Genomic DNA, 27633 nt, shown 5'->3' with positions numbered 1-27633 from the left:
CTTGTCGTCAAAACAACTGACCACCTATACTAGTAGTTTATCTTGAAACGAGCAAACAGCAACTACCGTTAAACGATTTGGCTTATTTGGAAACAGACCGACGTGGTATCACCTGTGTAGAGCGGCTGTACTCCAACTGCTAACCAACAAATAACATATGGCAACGAGTTTATTTTTGGAACTCTTCGAGTAACTGCGAAGGAATGGGCCCAACAGGAATACACACACACACAAAAATTCTAAACTTTGGAAAGTGCCAACAGTCTACTACTACAAAACAATATACTATTCTACTTACTGCCGTTGACACGGGAACTTGTCAGGGTATCCAAACAAAGTATCCACAGTATAATCCAAAACACAGTGGCCATATCCAACGGTCATTCTTCCATGTTCCCAGTATCCGTTCTCCGAGAAGTTTACATCGTTCTCCCGACAGGCTGAGTGAGGAACGCACCGGATCCAGTTTCAGGAGCTCGACTGGAAGGCAAATACTCGCGCATGCTCGGGAGCTAAATTGGTCATAGGCCATATGCGGATTTCATTACTCCGCCAGTATTGACAGCTTTTTTCTCTTGGGAACTTGCGAACGCCACCCTCTTTATTGAACGGCTTTCACAGGTATTTCTGTCTACTAGTACTGCTGCCGACTCCCTGGACCGTGTTTTACGTATTATTATATACTACGGCGGTGGTGTGTCCTCATCAGTGTACCATCAGATGTGGGTCAGGCCGTTCTTAAACACTATAACAGCCTAGTTGTGATGGATTGGGGACAGGGTTACAAAAGAAACAGTTTACGCCCCGGGATAAAATCACCAAGTGGACTTGTGTCGCAGCTTTCTATTTATTTACATCAAGGGTTTTTGTTCGGTTTTTTCCTCTTTCTTTTTTCTTTTTTTCCCGGTGATTTCTTTTTTCTTTTTTCTTTTTTTCTTTTTTTTCTCTCCAATGAATGAAGCTATCTCACTGCTTAGCTGGTCAGTGGAACTTCTTCCACACTATTAACGCAAATTTAATCAGTTGTAAAGAAATTAAAATGGAAGTGTTACGGCGCTTTAGGAAAGCTATTTTCGCAAAACGAAGCCAGCTTGAAAGTGTTTAACGGCCAGCTCTGTGCAAATTGTATTAAATCAAATGGTCCTCTTCGATTTTTTTAACCGCCGTTAGAAAAAACTATATTGTTCAATATGCACGCACTTGCCGCGCGCTCTCCGCCTGTCGTCTGCCGGGGTAACAATGAGGGGAACAATGCAGGACGTCGCGGCCGTTGGTGATTGATTAGAGGATTCTACCACAGCATCAGTTGTCTCGATGGTCCAGTGAGCGTGGCATATGCAATTCAATTCAATTCAACTTATTTTTGTGCTTATATCCAATTAAGGTTCAAGCACGCTGTCCTGGGAACACACCTCAGCTATCTGGGCTGTCTGTCTAGGACAGTGGGTTAGTTGTTAGTTGGTTAGTGCTTAGTGAGAGAGAAAAGGGTGTAGTGGCCTTACACCTACCCATTGAGCCCTTAAGAACTCGCTCTGGATTAGAGCCGGCACCGGGCTGCGAACCCTGTTCCTACCAGCCTGTAGTCCGATGACTTAACCACTGTGCCACCGAGACCGGTGGCATATGCAGATAACGGCCTAGGTGGTGTGTGTACAGTGATCAAGTCATCGTACTGAAACAAACCGGATGTTTGTTTGTTACCGCTAGAGCACATTGATTTATTAATCACCGGCTTTAGTCTTAGAGAGGAAACCCGCTACATTTTGTTTCCATTAGTAGCAAGGGATCTTTTATATGCACCATCCCACAGACAGGGTAGTACATACCACAGCCTTTGATATACCAGTCGTGGTGCACTGGCTGGAAGGAGAAATAGCCCAATGGGCCTACCGACGGGGATCGATCCCAAACCGACTGCGCGTCGAGTGAACGCTTTACCACTGAACTACATCCAGTGCCTCATCATATTGAATGATGGAGGTACTTGTTTAGAATCCCAGCACCACATAAGCGTATGAGACAGGGATCTGGTGAAGTGCCTCCCCCCCCCCCCCCCCCCCCCCCCCCCCCCAGTGCTAAAGCAGATCTTCTAATTCGGGCAAAAAGGGCGGACAATATCGTTTAATTCGAACCTGCCTCCTTATACAATTGAGAACCCAGGCGCGGATCCACGGGTTGTCTGGGGGGTCTGGGGAACTCTCGTTTCGAAAATATTACAGGTCACAAACCTCTTGTGACCCCTAAATATTTTTAATTGCATTAGTCTAGATTCAGCAAATTGTGCAAGGACCTAAATTAGGAATCCCATTAAAAGTACGTTAATCTACTCTTATCCAAATAATTTTATGCACTACCATTTTAAAATATACATATATTATTGAAAGAAATATCCACCGACAGGTTCAGATGTGACGCTACATTTTGAATTTGTCATAAAAACTACATAATGCCTGAATATCTTTTATGCACTTGATATGTTTTACATCATCAAACCCGCCGTTGACGGACACTGGATTATATACTGTACATAGTCCTGCGCTACCTTTATTCCCTGCCAGGTGCGGATCAAGGCAAGCCCATAGGGAGGACATGTAGAGGGCGGGGGACTCTGTAGTGGAGGAGGCAACATTTATGGGGGGGGGGGGGGTAAGCCAGAATTTTATCTTTATTTATATAAAGTAGGATTAAAGAAAGAAAAACGCACTGGTCCTCCGCCGACACTCCTTCGATCCCCACGGGTCTGCAAGGGGACGGTGCTGGGGTGCGCATTTCAATGGTATTTTGACATTTTCCGTAAAATAACGAAAATGGCCGGAAACGTTACTTTGGCGTGACGTCAACAATACTTTTACGTTTCAATATGCTTATTGATGTCAAACCGGCCTCGGTGGCGTCGTGGCAGGCCATAGGTCTACAGGATGGTAGGTACTGGGTTCGGATCCCAGTCGAGGCATGGGATTTTTAATCCAGATACCGACTCCAAACCCTGAGTGAGAGCTACACAAAGCTCAATGGGTAGGTGTAAACCACTTGCACCGACCAGTGATCCATAACTGGTTCAACTGGTTTGTGCAATCCTGCCTGTGGGAAGCGCAAATAAAAGATTCCTTGCTGCCTGTCGTAAAAGAGTAGCCTATGTGGCGACAACGGGTTTCCTCTCAAAATCTGTGTGGTCCTTAACCATATGTCTGACGCCATATAACCGTAAATAAAATGTGTTGAGTGGCGTCGTTAAATAAAACATTTCTTTCTTTCTTTCTTTATTGATGTCAAAGCGATACTACGTGCATTCTTCTGGATATAGTTTAAATTCAGAAATGTGCGAACAGAATCGCTTTTTGGCATTTATAAGCATATATATAGGGTTTTTTAGTGTTTTTAATGTGTATAAAATGTGTGTAAAATATCTGTGCATGGATCTAATACTACTGTATCTAATGACGACAGCTAACTACTGTGATGTTCTGGTACAAAGTTAGAGGTAAGTGTTATATATATATATATATATATATATATATATATATGATTGTTTCTTTGATTGTTTGTTTATTAGGACCTTTCCAATCGGAGCTGGGGGTGCGTAGGTATTGGTGTGACCAGGATTTTATATTGAAGATCCACCCACATTGGAAGGGGGAAGGATCTCCATGCCCCCCCACATTGGAAGGGGTGGAGAAGGACCACCCGTCTCCATTAAAAATTACTAAAACAATCCCGCCCCTACCTGTTTTTTAGCAATATTTCATTATATTAGTAAGACACTATTAAAACTTGCAATTCATAGTATTAATTTAATCGTAGAACTTTCCTCGAGGATTTTGGAGATACCCTTGAAAAATCCAGTCCCCCATCAAGGGCGAGATGTAGCCCAGTGGTACAGCGCTCCTGTTTGACACTGTGCGGTCGGGCGAGATGTTGGTATCGCTCGCTTGATCCTCGGTCAGTTTTGGCCCCATTGGATTATTTCTCGCTACAGCCAGTGCACCACGGCTGGTACATTAAAGGCCGTGGCATGTGCTAGCCTGTCTATGGGATGGTGCATATAAAAGATCCCTTGCTGCTAATCGAAAAGAGTAGCCAATGAAGTGGCCACAGCGGGTTTCCTTCCTTAATATCTGTGTGGTCCTTAACCATATGTCTGACGCCATATAACCGTAAATAAAATGTGTTGAGTGCGTCGTTAAATAAAACATTTCCTTCCTTCCCTCCCCCATACGCCAATATCACAGCCTCGTTGCGACCTCTATTCAATGTGACACTGAATCCGCCACTGGAATCCGTACGTCTATGCAACACCGGCCTCCACCGAGAATGAGTTAAAGTTTATTTTGTTTAAGTATACCACTAGAGCACATTGATTTTTTTGTATTAATCATCGGCTATTGTGTGTCAAACATTTGTAATTTTTGACACGTAGTCTTAGAGGAAACTCGTTAAAAATATATATTATTAGCAGCAAGGGATCGTTTATATATGTTCTACAGACAGGAGAGAACTTACCACAGCCTTTAATATACCAATCGTGTGGCACTGGTTGGAACGGGAAAACAATCCGAGAATATGTCCATTGAGGTGGCTCACGCGAGCACTCTACCGACTGTGCTAGATTTGGCTCATGGTGGAAGTTTAAGGCCACTACGTCTCCTTTCTCACTAGGGATGGTGCATATAAAAGATCCCTTGCTGCTAATCGAAAAGAGTAGCGCATTAAGTGGCGACAGCGGGTTTCCTCCATTAATATCCGTGTGCATAGATGCCAACCTTTACTGATCAACACCTATAAGACTGTGGACAAAAATCCATAAGAAATCCATAAGCGAGCTGCAAAAGGACGGGGAATTGGTGATTTTAAATTCAAGGCAACATGAAAATGAAAATCGAGACTATTAACAAGTACAATTTTGATTAGTGCACATATATCCGCTAGGTGGCACCTCTCATCCAAAATAAATACGACAAAATGGCCGTTTCTCGATTCACGAAAGGCCAACGAAAATTACGAAGGATCACGAAGGATGGCTTACTTAGATGATAACGAGCCATGTAAAAATAATAATAATGAAAAAAAATTAAAACCTGAAAATGCGTGTTACCCGTAAGGAATTTGTCCTACGCCTGTAAGACTGTCAAATGCTAAAAAAATCCGTAAGTCTTACGGGTGATCCGTAAGAGTTGACATGTATGTCCGTGTGGTCCTTAATCATATGTCTGACGCCATATAACCGTACATAAAATGTGTTGAGTGTGTCGTTAAATAAAACATTTCCTTTCTCGCTAACTAGTCAATAGGGCCTCCACGAGTCCAAAATATTGGACTCGAGTACTTAGGGTCAAACTCGACCCGGACACGAGTACCCGACACTTACACTAGATGATAATGAGACTAAGAAATAAAGTAAAATCGCATTATGCATCTTAAGTCTAGCGCTGAACATGGATGCCAAATCATGCCATTTGATTGTATTGCATTTAGAAACTGGTTGATTTGTTCAGTTTTGTGACGGATGGATGGCCAGTTCAAATAGAGAAACCAGCGCATGATCATATAATCATTATCTACTGCTGAAATTATTGTCCTACATTGTCCATTGTATTATAGTTCATTCAGTGACATAGGAAGGTGCCAAAAAGTGGGGGGCACACTTTTATATTTACACACCTTTACACTACTATAACGTGCCCAAGTACTCGAGTACCCATGGAGACCCTCCTGGTAATATAATCATTAACCATTAACCATTCACCGACCTCAGTGGTGTCATGGTTAAGCCATCGGACATAAGGCTGGTGGGTACTGGGTTTGTCGCGATACCGGCTTCCATCCAGAGCGAGTTTTAACTACTCAGTGGGTAGAGTGTAAGACCACTACACCCTCTTCTCTCTCACTAATATATAACCACTAACAACTAATCCACTGTCCTGGACAGACAGCCCAGATAGCTAAGGTGTGTGCCCATGACAGCGTGCTTGAACCTTAATTGGATATAAGCACACAAATAAGTTGAAATGAAATTAAATTAACCATTCTCTTACTGGCTAGACAGACAAAACAGTTAATTTAAATGTCTGTCCAGGAACTTTAAGTGAATACAGTAATGAAATGAATGAAAGTAATAGGCCGTCGTCGTGCGACAGTCCAGTTAATTTTAACGGTAAAATGTATTTTTAAATTAGTAACTCATTTTCCTTGTTTTTACATTCACCAAATGTATTACCATTATAGTATTACCGTGGAAAAAAAACTAAAAGTAGTTTAGTTTTAATTTGTTAAGATAACTACACACACACATACATACATACAAACATACATACACATACGCACTTACAAACATACACAGAGAGAGAGAGAGAGAGAGAGAGAGAGAGAGAGAGAGAGAGAGAGAGAGAGAGAGAGAGAGAGAGAGAGAGAGAGAGAGAGAGAGAGAGAGAGAGAGAGCGCGTGAGTTTTCGATTGTAAGAAATCTAGAAATGAAAACTGTGTATATAAAATTTGTTTACCATGGTTCTGATAAATAAAACTGAATCTGAATACTAGTATAAATCTATTAAAAAAAAGGTTTTTGTCAAAATGTATTTCTTTTAAATAAAAGATTAATAAAATTGAGTCAGTTAATGATCATTTAATAATTGTTTTAATTATTTTAATGCGATATATAATAAGAAGAAGAAAAAGAAGAAAAAAGAAAGAAAGAGAAAGAAAGAAAGAAAGAAAGAAGAAGAATACAGTGTCAGGGAAGGGTATCCTACCCTATTTGTGACATCCATCATAAACACATATTTTGGTTGGATAAATTAAAAATTGCCGTTTTACAAACAAATTAATAAATTTATTAAATGTTATATGAGATTGTTAATAAAGAAAAAAGTGTCAAAACCATCAGTAGACAACCTAGTCAGCAGCTCGAGTTACGGAACTCCATCTACTGTCTGTATTTACCATTAATAAATATAGAGTTATGCCAAATCCTTTTGCTTTTAAGATATTAAAATATGCTACCGGTGCGAAATCCAGCATTTTACATGTCTATCTCAGTATATATTTGTCGAATTAAAGGTCCACTTTCAAAGTTGCATAATGGTGTCTACCCGCCCAATTTTTTTCCCTTTGAAATGTAAACATACGTTCAACTATATGCCCATAAAAAGATAACAACCAAATAATTATTTAATCTACTACTAGATACTTTTAATGGAGAACCGTTAGAGAATGACCGATGAAACTGAACGCTCTCAGTTCATGCGATCGCTCCATAACGTCATGCCAGGTGGATGTTGCCGACAAGTTTGCAACTCATACGTCTGACGGCAATATCTAGTTGCCGAGAATGAACTTGCAATATTTTGATTCGTCATTTCAAAAGATATGTTCTACAGACATCGACTGTTTACGTAAAGGAGAAAGGTCGAAAACTGTCCTTTCTGCAAAGTTTAAAGTTTGTTTTGTTTAACGATACCACTAGAGCACATTGATTTACTAATTATCGGTTATTGGATGTCAAACATATGGTTATTCTGATATATAGTGTTAGACAGGAAACACGCTACATTTTTTCATTAGTAGCAAGGGATCTTTTATATGCACCATCTCACAAACAGGATACCGCATACCACGGCTTTTGATATACCAGTAGTGGTGCACTGGCTGGAACGAAAAATAGCACAATGGGCCCGTCGACAGGGATCCATCTAAATGGTGTGCATGCACAATACAATTTCGACATTCCCGAGTTATTTATGTAAATATTATGCGTGGGATCAATTAATTTGTTGTTACATGTATGTATAACAAATAAATGTTAAAATAGCGAAATGTGGTATATGCAACTATGATGCTGTACCTTTAATTTTAAACGACAATATGATTTATCTGATTAACCATAAAGTAAAATCGAACACTTAAGCCAAAAAACATCTTTACGGATTGACTTCTAGAAACGACATAACTGCGACATGTATTATTAAAAGGATTACGTGTTAATGTAATTCTAGATTTTGAGTAGTCTAGCGAGTGCTGTAATGAGACGAGATCCCTGGAGTGACGCCTTTAGAACTGGATCGCATGATCTCAGATGTTACGTGAAGTACCAGTGCAATCGGTGCTCCATTATTGCGTGTACATCCGTCAGCAACATGTGGCTCGCATCTGCGAGTGGTTCAACCTTTTTACTTCTTAATACTTAGAAACTGGCCTTGGTGGTGTAATGGTTAAGCAATCGGACTCAAAGGCTGGTTGGTAATGGGTTCGTATCCCGATACCGGCTCCCAACCAGAGCGTGTTTAACGACTCCTTGAGTGGATAGGTGTAAGGCCACTACACCGACTTCTCTCTCACTAACAACTAACCACTAATCCATTGTCCTGGACAGACAGTCCAGATGGCTGAGGTGTCTGTCCAGGACAGCGTTCTTGAACCGTAATTGGATATAAACACGAAAATAACTAATTGAAATAACTACAACCTAAGTATATAGGAGCATCACAAGGTGGAGATGGAATTCAGTTCTTTTGGCAATTATTATTATTATTATTTGGTTTTCACAGTCCCAACCAGTGTCCCACGACTGGTATATCAAAGGCCGTGATTTGTCCTGATCTGTCTGTGGGACGCTGCATATACAAGATTCCTTGCTACTAATGGGAACAAATGTAGCGGGTTTTCTCTAAGACTATATCCGAATTACCAAATATTTCGAATCCAGCAGCCAAGGTTTAATATATCGATGTGCTTTAGTGGTGTCGTTAAACAAAATAAAGTAACATTTATCAATCTGTGTCAGTTAAGTACAGGATATATTATTGAACTCTAGTTTTGGTCTATAGTATAACCAAAATGCCTATAACCATTGTAATATATTTTCAAATACTAAATCCTTTTCAACAACTAACGTTACATCTTTAAAATAATGTATTGTTTACAGCATCAATCTCTGTATATCAAATGTGTTTCTGGTCGTTCTAATCTTTGTAGTAACTCAGATTTTATTCTTTCTCCTATAAATGTTTGTACGTACGAAATTATTTGGAGGTAAAATACTATCTGGACTAGTACAAACATTGGGATAACAAGAAATACAATGTATGTACGGACACTGACATTTTAAACAATAAAGTGTATTTAATATGTAATATTAATCGTTAAAAGGCTCAGTTTATCGAAAACATGCTATAATAAAGACAAACTCAGAAGAATATCTCAATGGCGAATACGGAGAGGGCTCTCTTTTGAATGATGGTTTTTTTTTTTTTAATTCACCATCTACAATAAACAACATTGCACTGAAAACGCGTTTCTGAGTAATTTTATTAAAAACAATTTCCGCACTATAGATTTCGCTATCATTAAGAGATTTACTTTCAACAAACTCAAATTGCCTTTTTTAGAATTGTATTACCACCACCACCACCACAACCCTCCACCCTCCACCCCCCACCCCCTGTCTCTTTAATATTTTTATATTAATGTATGGAAATTACACGTATTCGTGTTGACCAAATTTCAAAATTGTCAGAAATCAATAATGGTGCACGGACGCACAGGGACTATTGCCGGGAAGAACGACAATAAAAGCTGTGATTAATTATGAAATAGCTGTCTGTTGATCGGCGTCAATTAAACCATGACTCAGTCGAGATATCCAAACACGATCTTCGATATGAATTCTGTCATTTGCTTTGATGTGCCACGCAGAAAACATAACCAGCAAACCAGATATTATGAAACGCCCTGGTAACACAGACGGAAATTGTGGACCGTTCGTGATGGCAAGCGCACGCACGTACGTTTGTAAATATGTTAACGTACGTGTACGTTGTCAACAATAGCAGCGTGTAGAGCAACTGCTTTGCAATCATTTTTTGAAGGCAGAGACTTTAGAATTGATATAAAAATATATTTGTTTACAGGGGTGGATCTAGGATTTTGTAAAGGAGGGGGGGGGGGGTCACAAAATTCTAAAAAAACAAATTTGAGTTTATCCAAGGCAAAAGAGATGAGCTTCCAAGGTGAGTTCATAAGATCTGTAAGGGGTTCGGGGACAAGCTCTCCGAAACATTTTTTTTTAAATAAAGATGCTCAGAGACGCATTTCCATGACAGCGTTCGCTCGATGCGCGGTCGGTGTGGGATCGATCCCTGTCGGTGGACCCATTGGGCTATTTCTCGTTCCAGCCAGTGCACCACGACTGGTATATCAAAGGCCGTGGTATGTACTACCGTGTCTGCAGGATGGTGCATATAAAAGATCCCGTGCTGTTAACTGGAAAGAGTAGCCCATGAAGTGGCCACAGCGGGTTTTCTCTCTCAATCTGTGTGGTCCTTAACCATATGTCTGACGCCATATAACCGTAAATAAAATATGTTGAGTGCGTCTTTAAATAAAACATTTCTTTCTTTTCTTTCCATGACAATTTAGTGTTGTATAATGCGGATGATTAGTTTTTTTTAATCCACCAAAAGGCATAAAAAAAAAAGGCACTTCAAACGGGTGGAAGGGGTTAACGAGACCCCCGTGATCTTCTCGGGACCCGTCAGTGTGTTCGTTTGTTGTTGGTGTTTTGTTTTGTTTTGTTTTGTTTTTTGTTTTTACTGTTTTTCTGTACATTCAGCATCATTGTTGTTTTTTCTTTTCTTTTTTTTAAATTTTACGATAATGTTTTTTTACAAAATTACATGATAACGGTTAGAGTAATCAAAGTGAGCTAATTGCTGCTAACATCTTAAAAACTTATGATAATTTGGAGTTAAACCACATCTTGGTTTGATATCCAAATCATTAACACACGTCACGGTATCATGACTTGAAGGATTAGAGTGCTATAATTAATAACTTGTCGGGATGTTGTAAAATAAACCCTCCAACACGACATTCGCACTTAAGGACCGGAAATAGACCAGGCAAACGCAGGAGGTTCCGGAAGTGAGCATGCCACTAGCTGTGCTGTATATGTTTTCACTAATGGTTTTTGTGCCAATCGGCAGAAAGGGACAAATAAAAAGTTTGAAGCGATATTTATAAATATAAAATGTGTACTGTTTCGAATTGTCTGTAGTAAAATCATTTTAATTATACACAGAAACGTCAGAGCAATAATCAAGGACATATACTTTGTAAAAACTATTAAAAGTAGATTTTTTAGATGCATTATGGTCCCTTTTAACAATTTCTTTCGACCCCACCTCCACCCATTGACCTTGTATGCAAATAAAAGCTTTTTTTATTTATTTTAAAAGTTTAATTCCCACGCCATAACAGTCTAAAGTGTAAAGGAGAATAGCAGTTCCCAGAATTCAACACCTCAAAGTGAAGTAGAGCATACAAAATCCTATGTTTCAACGGCCTAAACTGAAGTAGAGAATCAGTTCCCAGGATTCTTTGCATTAAAGAGACATTCCTGATTTTGCTGCATTGTAAGATGTTTCCGTCTAATAAAATATTGCTACGATTAAACTTACATATTAAATATATTTTCTTGTTTAAAATATCAGTGTCTGTATATTCATTGTGTTTCTGGTCGATATTTGTAAGAAGCCCAAACTGGATTTTGTCTTTGAAAAAAAAGTATTTTAGGAAATAAAATGAAATTTAACCTTGTACAAATATCAGAACGATCAGAAACACGTTTAATATACAGTCACTAATATTTTATACAGAAACATATAATTACAATCGTTAAAAAGTATCTCTTAGTCATAAACATCTTAAAACTTGCAGCAAACTCAGGAATGTCCCTTTAACGTGTTATGATAAATACCAGTTATTGTATTTCAACGACCCTCACCACGTTGAATGTAGATAAATTGTATTTTTAAATAAATATAGCGTTAACACATTGCCATTTAACAGTATATTTGGTACCAAATTATGATCACCATGTGTTTCCATTACTTTGTTGTCATGGGTTAAAACTGTTAAATTATTATAGCATCAGACATCTGTGAGAAATTCCGAAACACAAATTTCGGTTTTAGTTAGCTCTTCACATAACTGAGTGTCTGTGCAATTAAGAACATCGATTATGTTCAGATTATTGTAGCTTTTTGATGTTGTATGCAGCATGCAACTAATACACTTAGCACTTGGGGGCACTCACAATCAACAGACACTTCAGTGCTGCTGGCGATTCAACGTATTTTCGTGTAGATTGCTGCCAGGACCATAGCTAGCGGGGATGGGGGGGGGGGGGGGGGTCAACAGTGGACAGGTACACTCCAAGTTTTCAAGACCATATGTTTTTTATATTACGTATCATTTGTTTTTAGAAAGTAAACGATTCCATGCTAATCATAATGGAAAAAGAAGCGGGTGTTATTTGAAGACCACGTGTCCGAATTATCAAATGTTTGACACCCAAAACTCGATTATCAATTAATTAATGTACTTTAATGGTGTCCTTTTATTATGCATTTTCCAAATGACAGCACATCACATACCTTTAATAATATATAATTAAAAATTGTTAGAACGGGAAATAGGAAACTCAATCTCTGATCTTACAGCACCTTACGTGAATACCTAAGTTACTGTCCATGTGTCATACTTTTCAATACTGCATCTTTTTTTAAAAAGAGCGGGATTTAGCTCAGTCGGTTGAGTGCTCGCTAGAGGTGCTTGCGTCGCAGGATCGAACCTCTGCGGTGAATCCATTCAACTGATTGGTTTTTTCTCGTCCCAACCAGTGCACCACAACTGGTCAAAGGCCGTGGCATGTGTTTGCCTGTCTGTGGGAAATTGCATATAAAAGATCCCTTGCTGCATTAGGAAAAATGTAGCGTGTTTCTTCTGATGACTGTGTCATAATTACCACATTTTTGACATCCCATAGCCGATAATTAATTAATCAATGTGCTCTAGTGGTGTCGTTAAAACAAACTTTAATTTTTTTTAATATAAGTGGAGAAATCTGGATATGTTTCGATTGTTTAGTATCCACTTGATCACAAATCATTTGTTTCATCAATGGGATCCCTCCGTCTGCCACATCCTCCCACCCCCGTTTAAATCTTTCCTTATAGTTCGGAGTGAAAATTCAGACGAATGTCTTAAATTGCATTCGATATGTTTGACATTAAAGGCAAAGCTTAAACTTGGAACCCAAGCTAGTTTATCCATGATTGGCCAAAGGCTATTGTCTCAGTTACTCGGTGAAATAGTTATATTTTCCCTTCAGTTGTGGTCTGTTAATTATTTGTTCCATGGTGTGTTTATGTCTAGATGTTATATTTAACTAAAGCACCTAGCGATCTATGATAGTAAATACAACAAATAATGTAGTGTATGTGTTACAACGTTAAACTGTGTTTTGTTTAACACCACTAGAGCACATTGATTTATTAGTCTATTAGTCACCGGCTATTGATGTAGTGTATGTATATGTTTATGCGTGCGTGTTTAAATTTGTTTATTTCTGCGCATAACTGCGTGTGCGTGCGTGTGCGTGCGTGTGCTTTCTTTTTCACTTTTATTTGTTTAAACGTAATGCCTCAATACAGTTTTCTATTGCCGTTTAAATTATTAGTTAAGACAAGCGCTAAATCAATAAACCTTTGACCCAGACTTGTCTGTATTAATTTAAGAATTGATTATTGTTAACAATAAAAGTCTTTTTTGGCTGCACATTCAACAAACGCGCGTGCTTTTAGTGTCTTTGAACAACCAACAAGGTATCGTGAAAATAGCTTTCTATAAAGCACACAGGTAAATTAAGCTGGAGTGAGTCATGAAAGTAGAATTGCGACAACCGTTATTCATTATAGAACTGACGTTTTTCATTGTTGTGTATATTGACAGACGGCGCAATTTTATACAATAACTATCAGCACGTGCGCTGACGGCTGTCATTGATCATGCTACGTGCCACACCCGCACCAAATATCAATAAATTGACAGTATTATTACTCAAAATGATAAATTATTCTTACTAATGTTTTATAGTACATGTTAATCCATATTTTTTATATTTAATATAGTATCATTATTCGATAAACTTGAAAACACAGTCATGGTTTTAGAAATTAATGATTTAATTTAATTTAATTTAATTTAATTTAATCAAAATTCAATTTAATTTAATTTATAGATGAACGAACGAATGAACGAACGAACGAACGATCGAACGAATGAATGCTATCGGTTACTGGGTGCAGACGAAAATAAATAAATGAATGATCAAACCCGTCGAACTGGGTTGGGGCACGAGAGATTTGAGATATAAATATAAATGCTGATTAATATTGATGATAAAAAAAAGTCTCGTGTTACTCAGGGGACCCGAATATGCTTTGCTTGATAGACTCCGGGTCTTTAAAACCAGTCTTTTTGTCACAGACAGCCGTTGTGTAAAGTACGTGGCGTTTTGGCACAAACTAGGTAGACTACGGGCTACATTAAGTTTTCTTACTGTACCCTATATTGGTTTTATCCTCAAACTGTACATCACATAAGACTTACACACTTAATATGAATAAAAGCACAATTTATTTATTGGGAATAAATAATAGTATTTAAACAAATAATTTGTTTAGCCTACATTGCTACCAATACGCTGTCGTTGGTTTTAGGTCTACTCCGTAAATATTTTACGTGCACCTCGAACTAGTGTGCCAGTCAACCAGTACTCGTTAATCCTCAGATAACCTTCTTCATTATACTTAAATTCTTAATGTTAAAAAAAAAGTAGAAGAAAAAAACTCATTGTGACATTAGATTGAAACTCGGCGTGACCTTTTGCTAATTTGTGGGCTTCCCTGTCATGAAACGGATTGATTTTTTTTAACCTCTTTCACAGACAGTTAATTGCCCGGATTTAGTGGCTTCTTCGGATGCATGTTCAGGAGAGAGAGAGAGAGAGAGAGAGAGAGAGAGAGAGAGAGAGAGAGAGAGAGAGAGAGAGAGAGAGAGAGAGAGAGAGAGAGAGAGGGAGGGAGGGAGGGAGGGGGGAGGGGGGCAGTCAATCGTAGTACATATATTTTTGAATGTGATATGGTAGAACGAGTATGGTACCAGTTAAATGGTTTGCGAGCGTTTGGTCTCCTGAACACGCCATAGAAGTGATGCTCTTTTCTGTATATTTAACAGTTACCGTTAGACCACTTCATGAAGCAAGTTTGGTGAGAGAGTGCAGAGGAATTTTATTCCCTGGAGTCAAATGAAAAACCTGTTTATTTATCCGAGAAAAACTTAGGCTTTTATTGTTGTTGTCTTTTATCAAAACCTGCTAATCATGACAGTTTGGTACAATGGTTAGAAGAAGAAGTTTGTTTTGTTTAACGACACCACTGGAGCACATTGATTAATTAATTTAGATGTCAAACATTTGGTAATTATGACTCGTAGTCATCAGAGGAAACCCGCTACATTTTACCTAATGCAGCAAGGGATCTTTTATATGCACCACCCCACAGACAGGATAGCACATACCACGGATATACCAGTCGTGGTGCACTGGCTGGAACGAGAAATAGCCCAATGGGCCCACCGACTGGGATCGATCCCAAACCGACCGCGCATCAAGCGAGCGCGTTTACACTGGGTTACGTCTCGCCCCGTCAATGGTTACAAATCATAAGTGTAAAGTGGGTGAAGTTGAATTTTTTGTGCGTCTGTTGTGTTTACTTGTTTAATTGTGGCCAAATTTATTTATCATATGGCAGAACATATCCCGTCAAGTATTAAAATACAACAGTGCTAATAAGAAGGAAGGGTCTTAATTCGAGCAATTTGTCTTGATTTTTATTTTATTTTATAAGGCTATAACAAAATTACCCAGGTTTTGTTTTCTTCTTCTTTTTTTGTGATTTTTTTTTTTTTTTTTTTGGGGGGGGGGGTGGTATTAAAGCACGAAAATGCCTGATGGCAAACCCTTTACCCTTTAATTAGTGAACTCATGGCACGCGTTATTCAAGTAACTTAATGATAACTGTCTTTTTTTTAAATGATATCTTGGTTAAAAAGAGAATAATTATTATAGTTATCGAGGATCACGGCCGTTTGAAGTTTATAATCATGTGCAATGCATCCGCGATTAGGTATGAAGACACAACATATTAGGGGCGAATTTAAAAATTGGTGCAAAAAGGGAACCCATATTTCAAAGTTGTCTATTGACGTGCATCACACATGTGTAGCTTTCCTCAGAAGCATTCAACCGACCAAAGTTTAAAAATTCACTTATTAAAAAAAAAAAAAAATCCATTAGATTTTATTAATTCAATAAACAGGGGGTGGGATGTACACCCAACATCACCCTTGGATCCGCCACTGCTACATATAACTCATTTTTTTAAAACATCGCCACGAAAGGTACACCCACGACAATAAAATGTTAATGTAGGCCACCATCACGACTTTCTATTCCGTGTATAGATGTATATATAGACGTAAATAATTGTACCAGACAAACAGTACGTGATATGGCAAATCAAGAATAATTCGAGCTCGGGGAAGCGTATGATGTACATTGTCGCAATCAATAATCAGCAGACCAAATGCCAATTCGAATATAAAGTACTTCATTAATTTACATCAGCAGACTGCTTCAGCGGAAGATCCATCGTATGTTTGAGACTTACCATCGCTCTAGTCATTAGCGTCGTATGTATTTGTGACCTAATGCAGAATGGTATTTATCTAATCGTCGGAAACTTCACTTGATTAACTCGTCTAGATCTGATGGCAGCACAAGTCATGTTGAATTCATCTAGATTTAGTAGTTGCGAAATGTGAACATGAAATGTCACATGAATATGCTTGGCCATCGGTCTACAGGCTGGTAGGTACTGGGTTCGGATCACAAAAACCACTTCTTTTGCATGGGCCGGAATTACCACAAACAAGTCTTCAATGTCAACAAGTTACACATGTTTACAAACTACATGCTCTTCCCTGTCACTTCAGTCAAATAGTTGCCACTTCATAGCTGTCTGCCATGAAATAATCACAAATAGCAAACTACTTGCACGGACAAATGTTCGGCTTTTGGACAACCAAATGTGAAATGACTGTAATCTGAGGCCAGGAGTTTGATAAAAAGTAGGTCACGGTGACCTAGTTGCGGTAGACTGGCGTACAAAAACACTTTCATTATTGTTATTTTGACTCTCCTTTTTACCTTTCAATGAACCGTTCAAAAATGTGACAAAATTCCTTCAAGAAATTGCGCAATATTTTCTCTTTTGACTTAATCGTACGGGATATTCAAAATTCAATAGCACCAAAATTGTCCCTGCCCGTTACCGACCTCTGTCGGGCTGCTAGTGCTCCCGTGTACTTGCTAGCGCGGGCGGTCCCCTCTCCCACCTACCCTAACCCTTTCCTGTCCTAAACGGAGGAGCCGACCTAGCCCAGCACCTGCGCCCATCAGGCGTGCGTTACAACAGCTTGTTCTGAATGAGCACGTAAAACCCTATGACCTGACCTGACCTGACCTGACCTGACCTGTTATTTTGTACCGGCCTCGGTGGTGTCGTGGTTAAGCCATTGGACATACGACTGGTACCGGCTCCCACCCAGAGCGAGTTTTAACGACCAGTATAACCTCTTCTCTCTCACTAATCACTTACCCACTGTCCTGGACTGACAGCCCAGATAGCTGAGGTGTGTTCCCAGGACAGCGTGCTTGAACTGTAATTTGATGAAAATAAGTTGAAATGTTATTTTTAGTGCTCCCTTGTACATGCCAGCGCGGACGATACCCTCTCCCCACCCTTATCCGTTCTGGACGGAGGCGCCGGTGACAGCCGACACCTGCGCCCATAACAGGCGTGTGCTACAACAGCTTGTTCTGAATGTTCACGTTAATCATATGACCTTGACCGTGTTATTTTGAAGTTCTGTAATTTTAAAAGGAACAAGCTTGATTCATAGGCACTGGAAGCGCGGAGATGGGGGATGAGGTCCAGCTTTGAAGATTCTTCATCTCCCTAATGTAAGACAAATTAATATATAACAGTCCCTCTCATCCCACCCCTCCCCTCACAGTTGATGGCATCTTCCGACGCCTATATGATTTTGTAGTCATTAGAACAGAGAACTAATTTATCACCATTTATAATTTTTAATTATCTGGGTAATAAAAACCAACACAAAGTTTTAAATATAAAACATTATATTGATATAACGTTTGGGATTCTCTTTATCTAAATTATTTAAATTTTTGTTCGTCTAGAATAGAATAGAATAGAACAGAATAGAATAGAACAGATGTTTAACGACAACCGAGCACGAAACATACATCGGTTATTGGGTGTCAAACTGTGTTTTGTTTGACGGTTGGAAGAAAATATATATGGTCACAAGCGAAATTAAAATTCTGACGAAGGAACTACAAACATTATGTTAAGAAATCCACCGAATAAATGTATGTGTAATTTATTTCAAATAATTAGGAAATACTGACTTTCCGTAAACATGTTATAATGGCTACAAACAATTAAGAGTGGTACCTAGCCGGGTGCAAGGGGGGGGCAGTTGCCCCCATCCCTAAAAAAAATCCTTTTCATGTTAAATATGTCCTTTTTGCCTACATGGAAAAATTAGAGAAGACCCTCTATTACTCATTTCATTTCAAATTATTTTCGCACTTATATCCAGTTACGGTTCAAGCATGCTGCCCTAGGCACACACGCCTCAGCTATCTGGGCTGTTTGTCCAGGACAGTGGGTTAGTTGTTAGTGGTTAATGAGAGAGAAGAGGGTATAGTGACCGTACACCTGCCCATTGAGTCGTTAAACCTCGTTCCATGTGGGAGCCGGTACCGGGCTGCGAACCGTATACCTCCCAGCCTTATGTCCGATGGCTTAACCGCGACGCCACCGAGGCTGGTCTCTATTACTGTGTCTTCGTTGTTTTTGTACTGCCACCCTGCTAGTGTTAGGCTGGGTACATCCCTGATAATCCAACTACTAAAGAAAGAAAGAAATGTTTTATTTAACGACGCACTCAACACATTTTATTTACTGTTATATGGCGTCAGACATATTGTTAAGGACCACACAGATTTTGAGAGGAAACCCGCTGTCGCCACTACATGGGCTACTCTTCCGATTAGCAGCAAGGGATCTTTTATTTGCGCTTCCCACAGGCAGGATAGCACAAGTCATGGCCTTTGTTGAACCAGTTATGGATCACTGGTCGGTGCAAGTGGTTTACACCTACCCATTGAGCCTTGCGGAGCACTCACTCAGGGTTTGGAGTCGGTATCTGGATTAAAAATCCCATGCCTCGACTGGGATCCGAACCCAGTACCTACCAGCCTGTAGACCGATGGCCTACCACGACGCCACCGAGGCCAGTTACTCCAACTACTAGTGCTACGTATCTTTGGCATAGTGTCTCTGTCATAAGCATTAATGCTGGCCTCACACGGTCTGTATTTGATGTGATATAACATTTTGAGTTAAACAATTAAAAAGGTTATTATGTTTGTGATAGCCTACTTTATACAGATCTATGAAAACCAAGATAAAAATATAATATAATACATTTTATTCGTCTACATGTATAAAATAGGTCTACAAATAACTAACTTGAACATAAAACAAATATTACAACCACCAGCTTTAGGGATATAATTATATACGGAAAATCATGCACAATAAAAAAAGATATTAACACAAAATACTTAATACAAATACATAGCATACACACCATAAAAATCGAAGTACATGGAATATAAATCGGACTCTAACCTTCTGAAATGTATATTCATGACATGCTGAATATTTCTCCTTCCAAATTAACATGTTAAAGTATGACCTTGACATTCTAGGGTAATTTCAAGAAATTGTAAAAGGTCTAATGCCAATTACACTGAATTCAATCAATATGAAACGAGGTCAAGGTTATTAACTTATTACCCAATGATCAATGTGAAGCCACTGAGCTATTCCACGGAGTATTAACTGCAAGTCTGGACCCAATTTCACAAAACATCGCAAGCCTAATTTTGCAGGTAAACGTAAATCTATGACTAAATGACAGTTTTTATTACTATTATAGTACAACAGTACACGTATGTCATTTTCTTTTGTCCTTAAAATGCTCCATCTTCTGTAATGATGTAATTTTCTGAGTGAAATAGATGCCACACGCGTGCAAATGTATAACTGCTAGTCGTAGACGTAAACTTACAATGTTTTGTGAATTGTGAAATAGGCCCCTGGGGCCTAATTCACAAAGGTCTCTTATGTTCTGCTAGACAACAAAGCATCCTCTTTGCAAGTCTTTTAGCACTGCACTGCGAAATCGCGAGAGTTTAGTGAATTAGGCCCCGTTTTATCAAAATTAAGATTATTATGAAATGATCATAAAATGTCTTTTAAAAAAAACCTGAAGTGGAACAGTTTTATGTCGCTTTGAGCAAAATTCACTATTGAATTGAAAACCTTGAAAATCACTATAATATGAATGTCAATGATGGCCAAAGTAAAATACAAAAACGGAGTACAAGCTATGAAAAGAAACTCTTATTGGTATTACCTATCCATGACAGAGTATACTGAATCAAAATTCTAGTAGATCTAAAGATACATATATACAAGAAATATTAGCTAAGTTAAGCCAAGTGCTATATGTTTTTGGATATTGTAGTTGTGCCCCCACCCACCCAAAAAAAAAGAAAAAAGAAGAAGACAAGAGAGAAAGAGAAATCAAGTTTGTAGTCTTTTCAAACAGGTGGTATCAATATGTTGGCCCAATGTTGATTTTAGTTGAAACAATTTCATTTCATTTTAAACGTATTTCTATGCTTATACAGGCCTATAGGAATTAGAAGGGGGGGGGGGGGGGGGGGGAATGTTTTTGGTCCTAATTTTTAACTGTTGCACCAATACTGGATAATGTGTGAGTGAACCAATGTGACCTACCTGGCAGAAATAAATGTGAGCCAATGATGAAGCCACTGTTGGTCCACTGTTAGCACACCAACAGCATGCTATCTGGGTGTGAGTATCATAGATTACGCAATTCTGTGCAGCAAAATTTCAACAACTAGCATCTGAGGCATTTATTACTTTACACCAGTTAGTAAAATGCTCAACAATAATGATAGGAAATGTGTAAATTTAATAATATCTAATCATAGTTAAAAATATTACAAAAATTACATTTAATTAGACAACAAATACATCAAAAAGAGAGAAAACAATTAAGATTTTTTTTATGGGAGAATAAAATGACAACATCAATTATATATAACAACTTTAACATTTCAATCCAAACCACACATCAATAAAGTTGTACTAATGTTAATAGTTCCGTCAAAGTATGATGCATTAGAGGAGTATCCATGATTCGATTATGAGAATGTTAACATTTAAATCTAAATATCACAGCTGCAGATGTATTACTAGTAAATATCATGTGTACTAAATACAAGATCTACCACACATCTGACTAGACAGTCATTACTAAAACAACAATTCAGTAAGATTTTAAGGCATAGTGTACACAACCAAATTAAAATGTCATTATTTTTGACAAAGAAAATCAGTAAAAGGTGCTACATTCCCACCATATGTTTTCAGAAAATGGAAGCTTGTTATGAAGTACATTATCCAGGATGGAGGTAAACAGATGTACTGATTTATCACAGAATGCAGGAATCATTCATAATCATACAATATGTTTTGTTTGCTTCTAAGAAAACATTTTAACCCTGTGATTCTTATATTCAGATTGTCTGTTTATGAAACAAAAAATAAATGAGAAATAAGTATTGTTGACAAAAAATATTTGGTTTTTTAACTTTTAATGGAATAATAATGCTGCAAAACATGCATATAAAATATGAAACATGCATATATATTACATGTATATGATATCATTATTAGGTACAGGTACACATACAATAAAATAGCTAACACTTCATAATATACATAGCATCATTCTAAAAGCCCACATATAGTATTATATTATACATTATATTTATAATAAATAGTAAAAATCTACAATAAATAATTAACAAATACTGACAACAATAACAATATGTATAAGCATGTTGCCCTATATAACAATAAACAGAAAATTTCAATAAAATGCATGAAACTTTATCTACAAAAACATGAACTGTATTGTTTCAAAAATTATTTGGAATGTTGAAACTTTAATTAATTATCGATATTATGTGAAATTCACATAAGAAGATATTTTGTATACCTATAATCGGGTACTATTAACAAAAGAAAATAAATAAAGCAATTATTAATGATATCTACATTTGTATTTTGATAAAACTGTTAATTTTTCAATAAGCCATTGATTATAGAAAGAACATAACGTTACAAATTTTAATTCGATTCTATGATAAGACCTTGTCACATCTCAGGTATAGTATGTAATCTTTAAATATTACATTTTCTAGTCTTTTGTTTAAAAACAATTAAAGCAACAAATGAAAACCCACCTATAACCTTTTATAAATACCAACAAATCAAACCAATAGCAGGTAGACAGCATTTAAGTTGGAATTCAAAAATCACAATCTATTGTTACAATCATATACTTTAACAACTAAAACTACCTGTACATATAAAATGTCATATAAAAAATACAAACTGGACGAACTATGCATACGTATATAAGATGTATGTAAATGTAATAAAAATATGACTATATATAAACCATTGGCACCTACAATATTCAATAAATAACATTAAACAATAATAAAAGGGTTATAAACTGTAATAAGAATAATAAATGGAATAATAGCCATGCTGCAGTCTTGTTGAGATCTTGAAGTATGCACAGCCTGTTTGGTTAATATCAACCATATTCAGTATTGTTTAAACTATAAACTGTCACAGAGGTAATGTCAGCTTAGACAGAACATTCCTTTCTCACAAATTCCAAGTTGAGGACATAAGTATGCAAGTCTGTATTTATAATAAAGTGAAACCCCTTAAAACTGAAACGTCAGTAAACCAAGACGTTTTTCTGAGTCCTTTTACATATCAGTACTTAACAGAACCTCTTTAAAACGGACACCCGAGAACCAGACAATTTACGTGGTATCATGAGGGTCCAGTTTAGAGGGGTTACACACAATCACCTTTTTATAGTCATTCATGTTACTACAGTAAAACCCCTCTAAACCGGACACTGTTGGGACCAATAAAAATGTCTGGTATTAAGAGGGATCCAGTTTAGAGAGGTTAAGTTTTGTATTGGTTTTTAAAAAGGGACTCTCTTAAATGTCTGGTTTTGATGGGAATTCCGGTCTACAGAGGGTCTGGTCTTGAGAGGATTAACTGTACTAAATCTACAGCAATGTTTCAAGCAATATTGTTTTCCCTAAGAAGAGGGCCATCACAAACTACATTACTGCTTTGAAAACACCTGTTCCATGCCTGTGAAGTTTCCGAGTAGTGTCTAGGTAGAAGAAAAACAAGTCAGACAAAATTGAGTGATGGTAAACTGAAAATCAGCATATTCTCTTTCAGCTCTTCTTCCGTGATGTCGGATCTCTTGAGGATACTCAGTCTAATATATAACAATATCATCCTCCACCATCCGTCTTCCCAGTGGGATTTCCACCTCTGTGGTGCCATCATCTGTACCTTCATCCAGCCATCTGTAGTGATAAAAACATACTATAACATGTGACCTTTCATCCAGCAATTTAGTGGTAAAAAATCATTTTAAACACATGACCCTTCATTCAGTCATTGGTACTAATAAAACAATAGTATAACACATGACCTTTTATTGAGCCATCTATAGTGATAACAAATACCATAACACATGACCCTTCATTCAGTCATTGGTACTAATAAAACAATAGTATAACACATGACCTTTTATTGAGCCATCTATAGTGATAACAAATACCATAACACATGACTCTTCATTCAGTCATTGGTACTAATAAAACAATAGTATAACACATGACCTTTTATTGAGCCATCTATAGTGATAACAAATACCATAAGACATGACCCTTCATTCAGTCATTGGTACTAATAAAACAATAGTATAACACATGACCTTTTATTGAGCCATCTATAGTGATAACAAATACCATAACACATGACTCTTCATTCAGTCATTGGTACTAATAAAACAATAGTATAACACATGACCTTTTATTGAGCCACTATAGTGACAAATACCATAAGGACATGACCCTTCATTCAGTCATTGGTACTAATAAAACAATAGTATAACACATGACCTTTTATTGAGCCATCTATAGTGATAACAAATACCATAACACATGACTCTTCATTCAGTCATTGGTACTAATAAAACAATAGTATAACACATGACCTTTTATTGAGCCATCTATAGTGATAACAAATACCAAACACATACCCTTCATTCAGTCATTGGTACTAATAAAACAATAGTATAACACATGACCTTTTATTGAGCCATCTATAGTGATAACAAATACCATAACACATGACTCTTCATTCAGTCATTGGTACTAATAAAACAATAGTATAACACATGACCTTTTATTGAGCCATCTATAGTGATAACAAATACCATAACACATGACTCTTCATCTACACTGATAAAAATAATACTAAAACACACGACTTCAAATTACAGATTTGCTATGAAGGTCACTGTGCTAAAACCACACGTCTATAAAAATAATTTTAAAATGTCTCATTAAATTGCAGGTATTTCAGTCTGAATATTTATCTCTGCTAATAAAAATCACTTTCATATAAACTGGTTTGATTGTACCAGAGAAATGAAATCTTAAGTCGGAAATGTATTTGTGTGATACACGATAATTTAACCCGTATTGGATTTCCTATTTAATTTCCATTTTAACTTCTCGTGAATTAAAGTCAGAATTGTATTACCGTAGTGTGATGCAAGATAATTTAGCATTTATTGGATTTCCTGTTTAATTTTCAATTTAGAATCTATTAAATTTGTACCACAAGTACTATAGAAATGTTAAATGCATTGACCATAGTTTATAAGCCGTAAAAATACTTTTGGCTATTACATTTTTCTTAACCTGTAAATTGCATATTACATGTACCTAAAACTTCTTGCCAAAATTACCAATATAGCTGAAAATACCGTTTTGCAAAATAGAACAGGTAGTTAATTCAAAAAGTAAGATTAGTTAATTCAACCTTTTCATGCCTGTGCTGGAATGACATCATGGTCTAACTTTTTTTGTCAAACTAATTGCGGCATGCAATGCGCCATCATGTCCACAATATAATTAAATTAACGGCCAATGAATGCTGTCATGACACAAAAGGGTCAAAAAGCAACTTACCCATGGAATGGAAAGTAATAGACCTCCTGTTTGCTCTTCTTCACTATGATGGAGTCGAGTTTCCAGGCTGAGCCGGGTCCAGTCCCATCATGCCCCACAACTACAGTGTCCAGCTCTCCAAGGTCCACAGCCTCCAGGCAGAAAGTGTCCAGCTAAAACAACACAGTAATTGACATATAAATTATTATTATCCACATACATGTAGATCAAGATATTCAGGGAAATATAACCAGTATGACCTATGTGTGTCATAATGATTTCACGTGCACAACAAATGACGTAATTTTGTGAACCGACATAATAACTTAATGCGGCTTCTCCAATGTAAACACTTATCAAAATGATGTCATTTCGGAAAATGACATCGTTTTATGGTCTCTTTTTAGTTACGTTTGAAACGTTTTGACATGGTCCTAGCTTGTTATTCATGAAAATAATATTTGGAATAATATGTGTCCATCTAAAACATTCTACAATATCTTGCAATTGTTAAAAATCAGTACACTGGAAAAAAACATTTCTCGACAACATTTCATATTCATTTTCATTTCAATTTAACTTTATTTTCGTTCTTATATCCAATTAAGGTTCAAGCATGCTGTCCACTGTTGTGATACACAGTGTCATGTCTGTGGGAAAGTGTTTATAAGACATCTGTTGCTGCTTTATCAGTAGGATTTGCTAATGTAGTGACAAAAGGTTTCCTTTCCGATCATTGCCAAATACTGCTGTTTTTAAATATAGACTCAAAAAATATTTTCTAAAATAATATCATTTGTACATATGTTTATTGCCATATATCATATATGTATTTTCTATTTGTTCATAAATGTATGTATTGTAATTCTGTATTGTTTGTACCTGAGGGCCTCGGGGAAGATTAGCATTTGCTAACTGTGTTACCCTCACTAAATAAAGAATTTATTTTTATTATTATTATTATTATTATTATTATTATTATTATATCTCTCAGCCAAGTATTGAAATAACTGTGTTAGACACCACATGGCTGTTGTTTAAAATTATAATGATGTGTCATTAAATTAATATTCCTTTTCGTGTCATTCTACATAACCTTCATATGCTACAATGTACCTTGATGACATCATATTACATAATAACCCAGCAAACATTACATACCACTTTAATTGACATACCATTTGGTAGTGTAGACACATACATTTTCCTAAATAACTCCTGCCTACCTTTCCCGATTCAAATTTGTCTTCATTTTCCAAATTGTCTTTGAGGAATCTTCTCCCCGAGTCTCCCAGCTCTCCAACCAACATTATGTAGATATTCGCATCCGTACCTGCACCAATATCTGCTGCCGTTCGGGTTTGGATCACATACTTGTAAACTGTCAACAATATGATAGAATTACTTTTCAGTCTTGATAAAAGTAAATCCAGATTTCAGTGAACGTGAGCGTGAACTATTTTGCCATGCCCCTTTACCACTAAGGTTTCAGGCATGTCTATCACAGGTCTGATCTCTGGATAGCCAGAGTTTGGACCCGGAACAGAATTCAGATTTCAGTGAAAATAGTTTTTTTAATTAAAGTGATTAATTGCTCCCCTAACTATGGGGCTTCCAGCCAGTGTACCACAACTGATATATCAAAGGCTGTGATATGTGATATGCTGTCTATGGGATGGTGCACATAATAGATCCTTTGCTACTAATGGAAAATTGTAGCAGGTTTCCTCTCTAAGACTATATATCAAAATTATCAAATGTTTGATGTCCAATAGCCAGTGAATAATAAATCAATGTGCTTAAACAAAACAAACCTCTGTTTTTTAGATTATGGGGAGCCATAAAAGATATTACCATATTTCACATGTATACTACTCAAAAGAATTTAAGGGTCAAAAATGTATAACCAAATAAGTTTCAGAGTGTATTAGATCGATGATGTAAACTACACCAAATTGTTTATTTATTGTTCCATATTTACAAAAAACCACAAATAAACGTCACTGTATACAAGAAAGTCACATGACATGCTGTCAAAGTTGAAGGTTGTCAAACATGGATTTTACACATTAGAACATTCGTTTAAGTGTGTGAATCCACCCCTGGCGCGAATACACTCGACACATCGTTGCCTCATGCTGTTGATCAGACGTCTGAAGAACTCTTGGGGAATGGTCTGCCACTCTGCCATAAGAAGTTGACCCAGATCATGAAGGTTGGCCGGAGGGGCATGGTTATCCCGAACTCTCCTGCCTAATTCGTCCCAGGCGTTCTCTATTGGGGCCAAGTCAGGCGAATATGCTGGCCAATCCATCCTGGCGATACCTTGTTGTCTGAGAAAGTCCATTACCACCCTGGCGCGGTGGGGTCTGGCATTGTCATCCTGCAGAACTGCCCCGCCGCCAATCTGCTGA

The 27633-nt window shown here is 37.4% G+C and overlaps 2 protein-coding genes across 4 annotated transcripts in view; both read right to left on the bottom strand.

The window, feature by feature from the left end:
• The window catches only part of LOC121375621 (receptor-type tyrosine-protein phosphatase T-like), a 139406-nt gene extending 138858 nt beyond the window's left edge, over positions 1–548 (bottom strand). For all 3 annotated transcript variants that reach the window (XM_041503164.1, XM_041503166.1, XM_041503165.1), the window contains exon 1: positions 299–548. In XM_041503164.1, coding sequence (XP_041359098.1) covers positions 299–371 — 73 coding nt within the window. In that variant the 5' untranslated portion in view covers positions 372–548. The remainder of the gene's footprint in view (positions 1–298) is intronic.
• Positions 549–20144: 19596 nt separating this feature from the next.
• LOC121374734 (lipoxygenase homology domain-containing protein 1-like) overlaps positions 20145–27633 on the bottom strand; it is a 102552-nt gene continuing 95063 nt past the window's right edge. The window contains exons 69-71 of the mRNA XM_041501842.1: positions 26446–26600; positions 25241–25392; positions 20145–23563 (exon numbers count right to left, since the gene is read on the bottom strand). Of these exons, the coding sequence (XP_041357776.1) occupies positions 23473–23563; positions 25241–25392; positions 26446–26600 (398 nt within the window). The 3' untranslated portion in view covers positions 20145–23472. The remainder of the gene's footprint in view (positions 23564–25240; positions 25393–26445; positions 26601–27633) is intronic.

Source organism: Gigantopelta aegis, chromosome 6 (assembly GCF_016097555.1).
Source record: "Gigantopelta aegis isolate Gae_Host chromosome 6, Gae_host_genome, whole genome shotgun sequence".
NCBI lineage: Eukaryota > Metazoa > Mollusca > Gastropoda > Neomphalida > Peltospiridae > Gigantopelta > Gigantopelta aegis.
The sequence above is the reverse complement of the archived record's forward strand: the minus strand, read 5'-3'. Positions and strand labels throughout refer to the sequence as shown.